At 48.0% G+C, this 14,783-nt stretch overlaps 1 protein-coding gene across 16 annotated transcripts in view; it reads right to left on the bottom strand.

Moving 5' to 3' along the window:
* Window positions 1-14,783, bottom strand: part of LRRFIP2 (LRR binding FLII interacting protein 2) — a 112,508-nt gene that overhangs the window by 16,288 nt on the left and 81,437 nt on the right. For 10 of the 16 annotated variants that reach the window (XM_043963013.1, XM_043963049.1, XM_043963058.1 and 7 more), the window contains 4 exons: window positions 12,123-12,167; window positions 10,853-10,969; window positions 9,070-9,141; window positions 64-234 (listed from right to left, as the gene is read on the bottom strand). In XM_043963013.1, coding sequence (XP_043818948.1) covers window positions 64-234; window positions 9,070-9,141; window positions 10,853-10,969; window positions 12,123-12,167 — 405 coding nt within the window. The remainder of the gene's footprint in view (window positions 1-63; window positions 235-9,069; window positions 9,142-10,852; window positions 10,970-12,122; window positions 12,168-14,783) is intronic. The other 6 variants (XM_043963042.1, XM_043963066.1, XM_043963097.1 and 3 more) reach the window with 1 other exon arrangement.

Raw genomic sequence — 14,783 nt, 5'->3', positions numbered from 1 at the left:
ATGCTGTGACAGGCCGCCCAGTGAGGGCAGCGCAGAGGGCAGTGGACTCCCCCAGGGACTTACCTTGGATTTCTCCTCATTGTCACGGTAGATTTCTGCCATCTGTTCTTCTTGTCCCTCAAGCACATCCTTCAGGGTGTCCACTTGGTAGATCAAATTGTTCTTCTCATTGTCAAGCTGCGCATTGGAAACCATGGCCTTCTTGTACTTGTCCTCCACCGCCGCCAAAGAGTCCTAAGGGGAAGGTGAAAGGAAGTGCCTTCAGGGCCAGGTTGGCCAGGCTCCTCTGGCTGCCAAAGACCCCGGCTGGGCCGACAGAAAACACCACAAAGATTCATCCAAAGACTGACATTTTCACAGAAAACAGGTATTTGAGGGGCTCGCTCATTTAGTGTCTGTCTGTCTGTCTGTCTCACTCACACACACACACACACACACACACACACACACACACACACACACACACACACACTCTTCCATGAAACCTCAAGTCATTCTGTGGTTTTCTGGATAGAAAAGATGCCCTCAACAAGCCAGTAACTGTCTAGGAACTCCCTGTGAGGGTCCCAGAAGGGGCCTCCCTCCTCTAGCTGCAGGGCTGACTCTGACTGCCTTGGGAGCGCCTCAGACATCAGCACACATGACTTGCAGAATGAAGTGCACTCATGGCCTGTAGTGTTTATCAACTTCAAAAGTTTCAGTAATAAGCAGGCAGGAATCTCTCATCACAGTAAACTTCTAACTCTTGAAATTTGATCCGTATCCTTAATATTTTCTCAAGAATTTTCTGTTATGTTAGTCTCTCTAAATTAGATGAACTTGTCTGCTAGTAACCATTTCTAATTGTCAATTAGAAGTTCCTAAATAAATAAGCAATACTGGTAAAAACAATATATGACTGCCTTTAATGAAAACTTTACATTCAAATCTCTCTGCATAAAGAGTTATATTATCAGACCCACATGTACAAAAATATTTATAGCAGCTCTCTTTGTGGTTGGCAAAGAATTGGAAATCGAGGGAATTGGAGAATGGCTGAACAAGTTGTGGTATATGAATGTAATGGAATACTATTGTGCTGTAAGAAATAATGAGCAGGCAGATTTCAGAAAAACCTGGAAAGACTTAAGTAGACGCATGCCGAGTGAAGTGAGCAGAACCAGGAAAACACTGGATACAATAATAGCAACACTGTGTGCTGATCAACTGTGATAAACTTGGCTCTTCCCAGCAGTGCAATGATCCAAGACAATTCCAAAGAACTCATGATGGAAAATATTTTCAACATCCAGAAAAAAGAACTGTGGAATCTGAATGTAGATCGAAACGGACTATTTCTACTTTTGTTTTTACTTTTTTGAGAATTTTCCCTTTTGTTCTGATTCTTCTTTCACAACTCGACTAATGCAGAAATGTGTTTAATGGGATTGTGTGTGTGTGTGTGTGTGTGTATATATATATATATGACCTATATCAGACTGCTTTCTGTCTTGGGGAGGGGTGAGGGTAGAGAGGGAGGGAGACAAATGTGGAACTCAACATCTTATGAAAACACATGTTGAAAACTATCTTTACATGTAACTGGAAAATAACAAAATACTTTTATGATTTTAAAAAAGAGTTATATTATCCTGCTTTAGGTAAAATTCTTACTTGGGAACATTTTTCCTACTAAAGCGAAGGGTTAATAAAGATAACTGAAGATATGGCTGAGAATCCAACAACAGAAAAATCACAATTCTTTCCACAGACAACTGTAAGGGTAAAAAGCCTCAGATTTTGCTCATGGACCAGGCACTAGGGTTGGGAATAAAATGCATGAGCAGGCTGGGCTAGCAAATACATTAAAAATCAATACCTTGGACACCTGACTAGGATATAAAATTTAGGAAAATGCAAGTCCATGGCAAGTACTAGCAGGAGAATAGGCTGTTTTCCTGGTGTCCATTCATTGATCCATCCAAAGGCATATTACTTATCGAAATTATCAGAAAAAAACAAACTCATTATAACTCAGTCTCACATAAAAGCCATTGAGATGAGGGGGTAAGGGGATCTCGTGTCCTCCAGGGACCCTTGTAGGTCTAGGATCTCCTGCCCTATCCACAGGACTGCTGTGCTCCTCCCATACTGGGAGGAGAGAGTGGAGTGCTATGATATAAAATAATGTATCATAATAACTCTAATAACAAAGAGAAGGCTATTTCATAATGGTGTAAAAACTTCTATTCCAATCTCTCTTTAAAATGGTAGCTGGTATACCACTGCTAGGTATATATCTCAAACACATCAAAAAAAAGGGAAAAGGACCTATTTGTACAAAAATACTTACAGCAGCTTTTTTTTTTTGTGGTGGCTTCAAAGGGATGCCCATCCACTGGGGGATGGCTAAACAAGCTGTGGTATATGATGGTGATGGAATATCGCTGTGTTATAAGAAATGACAAGCAGGATGATTTCAGAAAAGGCTGGAGAGACTTACATGAACTGATGCAAAGGGAAGTGAGCAGAACGAAGAAAACATCATATACAGTAACAGCAGTATTGTGTGATGAAGAACCGTCAATGACTTAGCCGTTATCAGCGATACAATGATGCAAGACAATTCCAAAGGACTAATGAAGAAGCATACTATCCACCTTCAGAGAAAGAACTGCATATACAGAGAAAGTCTGAATACAGACTTCATGAAGCATGTTATTTTTCACTCTTTCATTCCTTTTTTTTATTCAAGTCTGACTAGAATGGAAAATCTTACATGATTGCATGTGGAAAAACTACAGCAGATTGCTTAACCTCAGGGAAGGAGAAGGGAAGAGAAGGATGGGGGGATAGAAAGAATTTTGAACTCAAAACTTTTTTAAAAAACTGTTTTTAAAACTGTTTTAACATGTAATAGGGGTGTGTGTGTATGAATAAAATAGTGTATTAATAATAAAATGGCAGCTGGAGGACTGATTTTTCTTCCTTTTCTAACTTAAGATGTTATAAGGATGTGGACATTTCCAGCCAGTTCTGACAGTTACTGGCAACTTGTAATTGATGAACCTGAGCTCCCCCCATGCCTGATGCTCCCACACATGCCTCAGAACTGAGTCTGAATCTGGGTGCTGCTGCTAATACTTCCACTGATGTTCTCCCACCCAGCTCCTCGCAACTTGTGCTCCCCAGAGACTCAACTTTGAAGTTAAATCCGGGCTTCCTATTACTCTCTCCTCTCTGCTGAGCCCCAGCAGCACAGAAGCTGCCACCAAGAATGTTTCCTCAAGGACCGCATGTGACTAGTCAGGTCTACTAGTGTATCTGCCTACGACCACTGTTGAGAAGCCCTTGTCTCCATGCAAGATTGAGCCTAATGAATCGCAAGTTTCTGTCTGTCCAAGTGCTGGCAGAGACATAAAGGAGGCAGGTAGGGTGTTATGGGCCATGGGGCAAGGATGAAGAAGTCACAAGGGCTGAGACCAGGCTGGTGTCAGAAGAACTGACAAAGAAGAGGCCAATATGACAGAGGATGAAGGAAAAACCAAGACCTGGAGGAAGGAGAACAAAGGGAGAAAACCCGGTGCCTGGGCAAGATGAGGAAAAGAGCAGGACTGTTAAAGGAGATTGTAAAGAGGGGAGGGAGAACCAGCTTGGGGCTGGGAGAGTAATCAGGAGTTTGCTTTTAGCCATGTTCATGTGCAGATTTTGCTCAGCCAGGTACAACACCAGCACACACCCACATACACACACACCCACGCATGCATTCACATGCACACACATACAGAGTGGATGGAACACTGGACTCAAGGGTCCAGAACACCTGGGTTCGAATCCTGCCTCTGGTTTTGACTAGCTGTGGTGGTAGAAAGCTTGCTCAACCTCTTTCAGACTCAGTTTTCTCAACTGCAAAACGAGGCTAATACACCACCAGCCCTCGTGGGGGTGTTGTCAGGCTCAAGCAAAAATGCAGGAATGACCCTTGACAAACTTTAAAATGCCGCATCTGGCACACCGCTCAGCATCAAGTGGGAAGGCTACAAAGAGCTAATGCCTGGAGACATTAAGATGGGAATGATCAACTTGGAATTTATAAAAGCTGGGGCCGCCTCCCTTGGAGATCACTTAAGGGGGAGCTTGTGGAGAGAAAGGCAATGACAAGCTATAGTTAGGGATGAGAGGAAGAAGAGAACAAGTGAAAGAAAGACCAAGAGGCCAATGGTCTCTAACGGAGGTCAAAGGGCGAGCCAGTCTGTGGGGCCCAGACGATCATGTGAGCCTCCCTTCAGACATGGGCAGAAATCCGGGCAATGCCCACGTAGACGAACAAGCCTGCCCTTGAGTGCTGGTGATCAACAATGTCAGCCATCAAGAGGACTTCCCGCCTCACCGCAGACTGCCACGGATCTCCTCTGCCACAGTGGCAAAGACCTCTGGTGAGCATGCCCAAATATGCTACCAGGTTTTCCGGTCCCACTAAACAGGGTTACATCTGCCATCACGTCCCTTTGGTGCGTGCAGAGACAAGGCCAGCGGTGACTTTATAGGAATAGGAGAGTAGGCCTGTGGGCTGGGATCAAAGTCCATGGAAATTCTGGTGGGCTTTTAAAGACATTCAGAGTCTGGGCTCTTTGGTGGCTGGTTCCGATGTCTGAAATGCTCTCCCTTCTTACCTCCATCTCCTGTCGTTCCACAAGAACGCTCTTCCACCTACTGCCTTCCCTCTAGGACTGCCTCCTATTTGCACTGCTTGTATGTATGCAGCTGTGTCTGGACATTGCCTCTCCCGTGAGAAGATGGCTGGTTTTGACTTTATTTCCCCAGTGTCTGACCTGACCTGAGAGAGGTACATGATGAGGAAGAGCAGGCTGCAGCCTATCCATGAGTCACAAAGAACTCTGGAGAAGAAGAGAAATAAAGGACATCACTGAGTACCAGTGTGACGGGAAGAAAAAGGCTCATGACAGGGAGAATAGAGACCATGGGCTTCCCTCGTGGCCTTGTGATGGTGGAGCAAACCCTTTGGAAGACACGGATGAGAGGCTCACGGGACGGGTAGATATCAATGGCTGTGACTTGAGACGGTGAAGGGGAGCCCTGAGCTGACATGGTCACGGGCCCATCTGAGTCAACTTTGGCAAACATTGGAGAATGATTAAGAAGGCACAGAAATGAGAAACTCAAGCACAAAGATGCCCCAAATGGTCAGGGAGGGCATGAGAAACCTGGGCTGCAGGGCAAAGGGACCCTACTCCACATCTATGGAGCCCTGAAGCACTAGGCCAGAAATTCTGCAGCAGCCATAGCCAATGAGACAGAAGGGAGTCCCAGGATTCTGGTGCTGCCTGAAGTGAGAGGTGAGGCTGGATGACACTGACTCTTCAGCCCAACCCTCAGGCCCAGAGTGGGAAAGGGAGAATCCGGAGACCAACATCCCATGATGTAGGCATGGAGCAGCTGCCCTCTCCAAAGCAGAGAAGGGGGTGAGTGAATTACTTCTGTCATTTCTGACTAAATCCAGATTAAAAGGAAGTATAACGGTTCCCATCTTTTAAAACAATTCTTTGGTTCTGAGCTTGACAAGCACTGAATGTTCACCAAACCTTGAGTGCTTGTATCCCTCCTAAAGGGAAAACCAAACGGCCAATGACTCTTGCTCTGCTGTTGGACTTAAGGGGGATGTCTCCGCACCTTCTGCCTCCTCCTCCTCTGCAGGGAGTCAGAAACAGTGGTCACAGCACTTCAGAGCTGGAAGGAGCCGCCCGATCATGGAGCCCAACATTCCCCAGGGGAGGAAATGTCTAAATGAGGACATCATTATAATGCATAGGAAAGATCGCCCCTCCTCCAATCAGACAAGAAGCATCATCTCCAGGTGTGCAGAGGCACAGCTCAGACTAGCAGCTCTTTGGTACACGAGATCACCAAATCAAAATGGCCAAGGGATTTATAGGATAACATCTATATGGCTTTTTAAAAGAGGAATGCTCAAATGGATGGAACATTCGACTGAGAAGGAAAACATGTCTATGAATGCGGGGTCAACACTGGGTCCCAGGAATCCTCTTTAAACTTCACACGGCCAATGAACATATCGTTTGCGCTCGCCGGCTCACCGGATCTTCCCTCCTCTACAATGAATGATAATGACCAAAGGACATAAGTAAGCAAGCCCCATCTTTTAACTCTCTCGGCTGTCTTTCTAACAGCATGATGGTACAGGGGATGTGGGTCTAACCCAACAGATGCCCTTTACCACTGTAGCCAAACATCTCCAGTGTAAGTCGACAGTGCAGTGTGACAGTGGCTTCCTCCCCAGCCTCACTCATTCCTGTCCTATCATCTTCTGGCCTGGGTCTTCTTGTTCCATCCAATCCCCCGGCAGACACGTCTCCACAACAGTCTTTTCCCATACTGGGTGTTTGTGGGCGGCTCAGCTCCTTTAGACCTCCCAAAGCAGCCTAGGGGCCCCTCTTGGTCATAAACTAATCTCCAATTTAGAACAGAGATGAATGCCTGGTGATTAACCCCCTTCCAGGCTACAGTGACCTTGTCAGAAAGAGTGTTAGTGAAGCTCACAAAGGCTGATTTCAAAAGCGACAACAACGCTGCCTCCCAAGGATGACACTCTGCAGGTCCCACAGAGCTCCTTTTTCTTCTCGAGACGAGCCGCCCTTCCTTGTTGTCGCTGTGCTGTTGGTCCCTTCTCTCCTGCGCTCTCTCTGGGAGCCTGCCCAAGCCCATGCTCGTTGTTTCCATGGAACTGTCTCTCCACCTCATCCTCTGCCTTCTTCAATCCTTGACAACGTCAGGGCCTTTTCCAGTGAGTCCCGTCTTCTCCTTATGGGGCCAAAGTATTGAAGCTTCTGACTCAGTATTTGACCTTCCAGTGCTGTCTAAGGGACTCAAAGATCCGGCACTGTAACTCCCAAGGGTCGGTTCTGCAGTGCTCTGCTCTCCTCAGAGTCCAGCTCCTGGAAAAACCACAGCTTTGACTATCCAGACCTTCATCCGCAAGGTGAGGTCTCCACTGCTGTGTCTGCTGTCCAGATTTGCCAGAGCTTTCCTTCCAAGGGGTAGGTGTCTTTTATTTTCACAGCTGAAGTCACCGTCTGCAGTGATCCAAGAATATCAAATCTGACCCTGCTTCCATTTCTTCTCCCTCTGTTTGTCAGGAAGTGTTGGGACCAGTTGCCAAGACTTTGATGTTAAGCTTTAAAACAGCTTTTGCCCTCTCCTCTTTCACCCTCACCAAGAAGCTTCTGAATCCTCTTCCCTTTCCACCATCAGATGGGTATCATCTGCATGTCTGAGATGGTTGATATTTCTCCCAGCAGCCTTAATTCCAGCTTTTGCTTCCTCCAGCCTGGCAATTCCACTGCCCTCCAAATATGGTGGGAATGAATACCCAAAGGATCTCCTACAGAACTTTCCCATTTGCTAAAATATTCCACTTCAATTCCTGATACATGGACCGAGAAGCAAATCTAGATAAGAGAGTGAAAAAAAGCACTAGGTTTCTAGTCAGAAGACTGGGTTTGAATCCTGGCACTGCTCCTTGCTCCCTAAGTTCCCTCTTTTCCTCTCTTCCTCCTCATCTCCTGTCACCTAGAAGCCTTCTCTGCCACTCTCTGCTCCCTCACCCCTCTCTCCCATCAAGAGGAGGCCTTTCCTTTGGCCAAGGCCAACTGCTCTGTGGGCACAAGGGCTCCCATTCCGTCCTGTCTCCTCTAGCAGACTGCCTCCTCCATCATTCCTATTCACTTCTCTTCAATCTCTGCTAGTCTATGCAAACAGACCCATCCTCAAAAACAAGCCCCTCGGACCCAGCCGTCCCCACTAGCTCTCAGCCCACAGCTCTCCGCCATTTTGGGACTCAACTATGGTAGGGCCTCCACGTCTGTCCTCTCATTCTCTTCCTAACTCTGCCTTCTGAGCTCATCATTCCGCTGAAGCTGCTCTTCCCCAAGTCAAAATCATCATCTCTCCACAACCAAACCCAAGGGCTCTCTCCCCACCTTGCAGCTCAACGTCCCTGAAGCCTCTGATGCAGCCGATGGTCCTCTCCTCGATGTTCTCTCTGCTCCAGGCCCTCCCCACCCTGAGTCCCCTTTGCTGGGTGTCCCGTAGGCCCAAGCCCTGGATTCCCTGAGCTGAGGCATTTTCTGGGGATGGCTCTGGGCCAGGAATGGTCCCCCTCCGCTTCTCTGCCTCCTGGCTTCCTTCAAGTCCCCAGTAAAATCCTGCCTCCCAGGAAGCCCTTCCCAACCCCCACTATGGCTGGCAAATTGCCCTGGCAAGAGCTTGTTAATGCAGTTCTTTGGATGCCGGCTCCCCCATTGGACTGTGAACCCCCAGAAGGCAGGGACCGTCTTCTGTTGTTCTTCTTATCCCCAGGGCTTAGCACAGTGCTTGGCACATGGCAGGTGCTTAAATGTCTGACAAATAGTTCACCTCTCTGAGCCTCAGTTTCCTTATCTGTAAAACTAGGGGTTTGGAGTCATCTCTGCAGCCTCCTCTAGCACTAGCAGTACTAGAATACGAATATTACTAATAGGAGCTATGAGTACATGAAGTATACACAAGTATACACAAGCATATATTCGCATTTATCCTGTAAGAGTGATGTTCCCACCTCTTCATGACTCCAGAGGTAGGGTAATGACTCCATCAAGGCAGAGTGAGCCCCCCCCACCCCATGGCTATCATAGTTCTTTTATCACAGACCAAGTCTCGATGAAAACGTCACATTCCTATGCACAGGTGAAGTAAGCGACACCCCAGGGCTCCCATGAAGGTCAGCTGCCCAGGACCTGCAGACGACAGTGTCGCCACTGGCCCGGGACCTGCAGACAACAGTGTTGCCACCAGCCTAGGACCTGCCAACAATGCCAGCACCACAGAGCCCATGGTGACCCTTCCTGGGAGATGGGGGGGGGGGGGGGAGGGCAGGTTAAGCACATGCTTCCAAGACAAACACTGTTAGTAAAGCTATGTGCAATGAGGTTGGCTCTCCTGGGGGTGAGGCCTCCATGGACACGGGGGTTTGTACAGAAAGCATGCTTAGGATAGAGGCTAGAACCCTGGTACCTTGAGCTCCTTAAGCCCCTGCATGTATCTCCCTTCTACATCTTGTATCTGGTCCTTAAGATCATAGATATCCTGTAGGACATGGGAAGAAACCATTGCAGAAAGTCATGCAGAAAAATAATTGACAGCTTAAAATTTTCCAAAGGAAGTGAGAATTAAGCTTCATCTACTTCAGATTGATATCAGACAAATGAAAATAAGCCAAGCATAACTCTTACTCAAGATGACTAGAAAGGGCTGGAGGCGAGCAGGAGGAGGAGCAGGAGGAAGGCCTTTGGGTCAGCCCACATGGCCCTCTTCACCATCAAACTGGGGCTGAAAAGTACATCAGCTGTTCCGTGCTTATTCACCCCCCTCCCCTCCTGGGCCTTGAGAAGTGCTCAGCTGAGCCAAGCCCTGTGGCCACACCTCACTCACGGGCAGGGTTCAAGCCCACCCTTGTGGCGTTGGTGGCTTCCCAGGAGGCACCACAGCTATCTCGTGCCATGAAGCACAAGGAGCCAGGAGTGGAGGCATCGCTTCCACGACCAACTGAATGACCACCAAGACACAGTGACTCAGCCTGTACACGGCTGCCAATAGATCTCCCTGTCTACAACATGATTTCTACCCTCTTAGGACCTGTGGAAATAACGTGCCAGGAAGGATTCAAATTGTAACTTTTACACAGTTTGAGTTAAAGTCTCCAACACTGAGCGTGCAGATTTCTCCCAGATGCCTGCCCATCAGGCCAAAGCTAAGCACGGTCATCCTCCGTGGCAGTGCGAGCTCATCGCAGATGGCTATGTGCCATTCAGGTACTGACCATGGCCAACTTGAGCCTCGGGGCCTAAGAGTCTGTTTCCCTTCCCTCCAGGCACTTGCCTTTGACCTCCCGGCTGTCTTGACGCCGTCCCATCGGGGTCAAAAGACAAAGAATGTCAACTCTTTCCCTCCTGGCTAATGCCTCAAATACAAGATTTAAGCAGAGAGCTGGAATTAATGACCCAGCTACACAACACACTCCTATGCCCTGTGATCATGGAAATCAAGGGCTGATGGGACTAAAGGATCTTTTAGTTTGGGGGTTCTTAAGATGGAATCTAGGAACTTTTTTTTTTTTTTTGGTGAGGCAATGGGGGTTAAGTGACTTCCCCAGGGTCATACAGCTAGGAAGTGTCAAGTGTCTGAGGCCAGATTTGAACTCAGATCCTCCTGAATCCAGGGCAAGTGCTCTATCCACTGTGCCACCTAGCTGCCCCCAAATCTATGAACTTTTTAAAACATTCTGATAACCATTTTCAATAGAATTAATTCCTTTGGAATCCTATGTGTTTTACCTTCTGCATTTAAGACTATTATTTTGAGAAGGGATCCATCAGCTCGCCCAGCTGGCCAGGGGGATCTGGGATACAAAGCTGATAAAGAACCCCCCGCTTCAGGGACTCACCACACTACACTGCTTTTTGCCCTCCAGACGCTGTAGGGAACTGAAGGCACTGATTTTGGAGGAAACAGTGGTGGTATTTGCTAAGCTCCTCTGGGCTGCTGGGAAATGGCAGGACAAACTAGAATATCCAAAGGAACACAAAGGGTCCAAGGCCCAGGGAACCAGCCAAAGAGCCCTGCCCTCCCCCTGCTCTGCAATGCCTGATGGGCTGTTGTTCCAGAATGACTAGAGGTCCAAAAGAATTGTACAGCACTCTTAGCTGATTCCCTATTAGGCCCTAAGAGTATCTGCCAATCACCCAGAAAGGCCAGAATTCTTTAAAGAAAAGTATGTGGCTTCTGTTCACACCCTTACCCGTAATTCACTTAATGAAGCATCCGGGTCCACGAAGCTGCCCGTGTCTCCGCTCCCTCGGCGGGAGGCGCTCCCACTCAGGGGTGTTGTTGCTGAGGCAGAGTTGCGAGAAGAAGGCTAGGAGAAAGACCACATGTGAGCGCGACACTCTCCCCTGCTGAGATGGCGTGGCGGGGCTGAGGATGGGGGTGGGAGGAGTAGAGAAGGTCCCTAGGGCTCCTGGTCTTCCCTAGGGCTGGGGAGCTTCCATGGTATCAGGGATGGAAGGGGGGTATGGGCTGGCATCTGTGAGGATCCCCATGTGGACTGGAGAACACACCACAAAATGACTTTCAGGGGACAGTTCACAAGATCAGACTTGGAGCTGGAAGAGACGTCAAAGGTCACTGAATCCAACCGTGTCATTTAAAGATGAGAAAACTGAGGCCCAGCCCCCCTCCCAACACTCCTTCTGCTGGACAACTTCCCAGACTCCCCAGTGGGGAGGCAGGTGCTGGCCCCTGGGGTAGCAGCTAACCCAGCGGCCTATTGGGGGTCCACAGCAGTGGTTGCAGACCAGCCCTCTCTGCACCCATATTCTTGAGAGGTTGTGCTGATGCCTTTCCCCCAAAGTGCCCCAGACTGAGGTTGAACCCAAACATAAAAACAGATGAGGAGCCCATCTTTGTGGGCTAATAAAGCCAAGCCTCCCTCAGAAAATGGGCGGATGTCTCTTAGAAAACTACAAAGGGATGGCACAAAACAGGATTTTGAGAGTAATTCCTTTCTCTGAAGAAATAAACTCAATGTGTAGGACCCTGTTCAGGGCGGCTCTCAGGGGATGCCCATTTCTCATGGGGTTTGTTTAATGCTTGTCATCAAACATCCATTTCCAAAGGAAGAGAAGAGCGACAGATGTACTGGGATGGGGGGTGGGGTTGTCCAATCTTTGGCTGTCCCCCCCCCCCCCAACTCCGGTGACCTTGAGCACCACTGCTCCGGTCCCAGATTCCTCATCACCAGAATGAAGGGCTGGCCTCTCAGGTGTGCACTGGCTCTGAATGTTTGATGGCAAATCAAAAAGTCAAAGGGAGAGAACTCAACAGCAGCAACAACAAAAACTCCTTCCCTGTCATGACTCAGCTTTGAAAGGGACTCTTGGCCAAGGAGATCAGATGAAGGGGCAGCTCTTTACCACAGGAGCAGTAACAGTGAGGGACAGTTAATCGTGGCAGGAGAAAACACATTTGATTCATCTTGAGAACTTCTTGAAGTCAGTTAACACACTCACCCTGGTATAAATTTCAGCATACTGCTTGTCACACTTTTCATCCAACTGGAAAAGAAAAATAAAAGTAAAAATCAGGCTAGATTCACATGATGTTGATTTCAAATAAATTTACGCCTCATCCACAATGCTCCCAACTCTCTCCTAAAACAAACACATAAACCTGGAATGGGGCTTCAAACCCTGTAAAGTAAATGAATCAAACTCCAATTAAGTAAAAGAAGAAAATGAGTTCTTGGCATCCTGGGCTTCCTGAGAACCAACAAAGTCATGAAAGAAAACAAGAGTGACAAGCCACGACTCAGCCTGAAGGCCACATGAATTCATTAACTGTATGTGGTACTAAGAGAAAACCAAACATCAATGAGGCCAACACTGAGAAATCTGACTAGATGAAACCATATACTTCAGACACTCCTGGCTGGCACCAACAGCCAAAGACCAACTGGGATGAAGAAGCCCCGAGCAGCCAGAGCCTTGGACATTAAGTCACCAAGAAATTTAGCCAAATGAAAATGGCCGAACTAATGTGCCAGTCTGAAAAGGGGAGGTGGGACAACTGGCCCCCAACACACTGTAGAAACAACCAACACCCTAGATTCTACCAAGACCTGTGCTTACAATACTTAGGTACCTCAAAGGAGCACGATAAATATAGACCAAAACAGGTTAAAATGTTTACATACCAAGACAATGGCTCCGAGGAAACTCCCTCTAATCTGTATCATGAAATATGTCCATTTCTCTATTTACCAAAAACATTCATTTTCTGTCTCTATGTGGATGACTTCCAACTGACCTCAGCAATCCGAAGGTCATCCTAGCCTCTAAGCCCTTTAATTCTGCTACAATGTGGGTGTTTCTAATTACTAGAAGGGCCTTAGAAACATTCATTTTACTTCAGACTTCAGGGTGATCTTCTGAATGCTCTGGTGTTGCCCATCCTGTTGGGAGGTCACCTCCAGCCATGCTGCGAACCCTGCCTCTGGAGCTGTCTGTCTGGGGCTGGCCACAGGACAACCCATGGCTTTAGGATTGGGTCAATTATTTTCCAGACAAGGAGCCCCTGCCTCTCACCACTTCTCCCTCCAAGGAACACTTTCAAACTTTCTGTCCTCTCCTGGTAATGCTAAGTAAGGCACTCCCAAGGTTCAAACGTTTTCCAAATCAACCCAAAGCCCTTCCCCGGCATACCCCCCAGAGAAGAGAAAGCACCCAATGCACCCCCTGAACCCACTTACATAAGTGATGGTGAGGAGCTGAGCATCAGCTGAACGTGGGGGGTACTGAGCCCATCCACTCAGGAGTGGCTTCTCTGGGATGTCACTGGAGCGTTTTGCTGCCTCCTCCTGGGCTGGCTCTGGCCAATGGCCACTTAGCAGAGCCTGCGGCAGGCAGGAGAAAAGGCAGCAGAAACGCCCCCATAGGCCATGCCGCAGTCCAGTTACTAGAACTGCAGTGACATGGCCAGAATCACGCCAACTACTGCCAGGGGCACTGCCATGCCTATAGCCCTTCCGTCAAGAGAAGCTAAGTCAGCAGAAACGGCTCTTGTGCTGGCATCCCATCAGGCAGCCAGGGCTCTCTGCCAGCTGCCCCGGGACCTTCAGGACTGCTGATATTCTAGAGGAGACAGCATGGAGCCAAAGAGTTGAGGCGTGAACCACTCAATCACCAGGTATTTACTGAGCATCGATTATGGACAAGTCCCTGGGCTGCCCTCTGACCTCAAGGAGCTTATATTCTGGGGTGGGGGGCACACAACAAACAGCCGGTCTCCTCAGATGCTGCAATGCCACTAGTGACAGGTTCACAGTAAACCCTGGAAATTGGCCTGCAGGGCTCTGGAGAGCCTCGCCCCTGGTCTGGGGGCTTTCCTGTCTTACAGTATCAGTAGCTTCATTTTGCCCTCAAGTCCTGTGGCAACCACAGTGAGGCCTGAACTACTGCAATGACTTCCAGAAACACAGGAAAACAGCACAGGAAGTGTGCACTGTTCCACGGGCAAACATTCAGGTAAGATATAACAAGAGGTAAGTCAGCTGACAGAAAAATCTCTACCCGGAGTGCAAGAGACTGAGCACTAAACTTGTGAGTCAAGACCATCTGCGCTCAGATCTAGCCTCAGACACTTTCTAGCTGTAGGATCCTGGGCAAGTCACTTAATTTGTCTGCCTCATTTTCCTCATCTGTAAAAAGAGGTTAAAAACAGCATCTACCTCCCATGGATATGGTGAGGATGCAAATGAGATAACAACAAGGACCAACAATTCCATAGCTTAACTGCCTGGGGGCACTGAGAAGGCTGGTGACTTGCTCAGGGTCACACAGTTAGGCTGGGGGAAGGGCTGGACTTGAACCCAGCTGTTCCAACTCCAAGGACAGCAGGCTCTCCATGCCAAGGTCATGACAACTACTGGTTGAACTTTGCTTGGCATTCCTCTTCAATCAGACTCTTCACTAACTGATCTGACACTCTTGTGAACCAGAAAAGCTCTGTTGTGCTCACTGTGGATTAAATTCTGTGGTTAAACAAGTCAATTAGCAAAAAAGTCTTTACAGTTAGACTTGGCATTTCACACAAGTTGTCTGAGTAAAACAAACATTCCAACAGAAAATAAGGCAGAGCCCCTGCAAGTTATACAAACTTAAAGCGTGCTTATA

The sequence above is a fragment of the Dromiciops gliroides genome, chromosome 1 (assembly GCF_019393635.1).
Source record: "Dromiciops gliroides isolate mDroGli1 chromosome 1, mDroGli1.pri, whole genome shotgun sequence".
NCBI classification, from domain to species: domain Eukaryota; kingdom Metazoa; phylum Chordata; class Mammalia; order Microbiotheria; family Microbiotheriidae; genus Dromiciops; species Dromiciops gliroides.
This window is presented reverse-complemented; position numbering and strand designations above follow the sequence as displayed.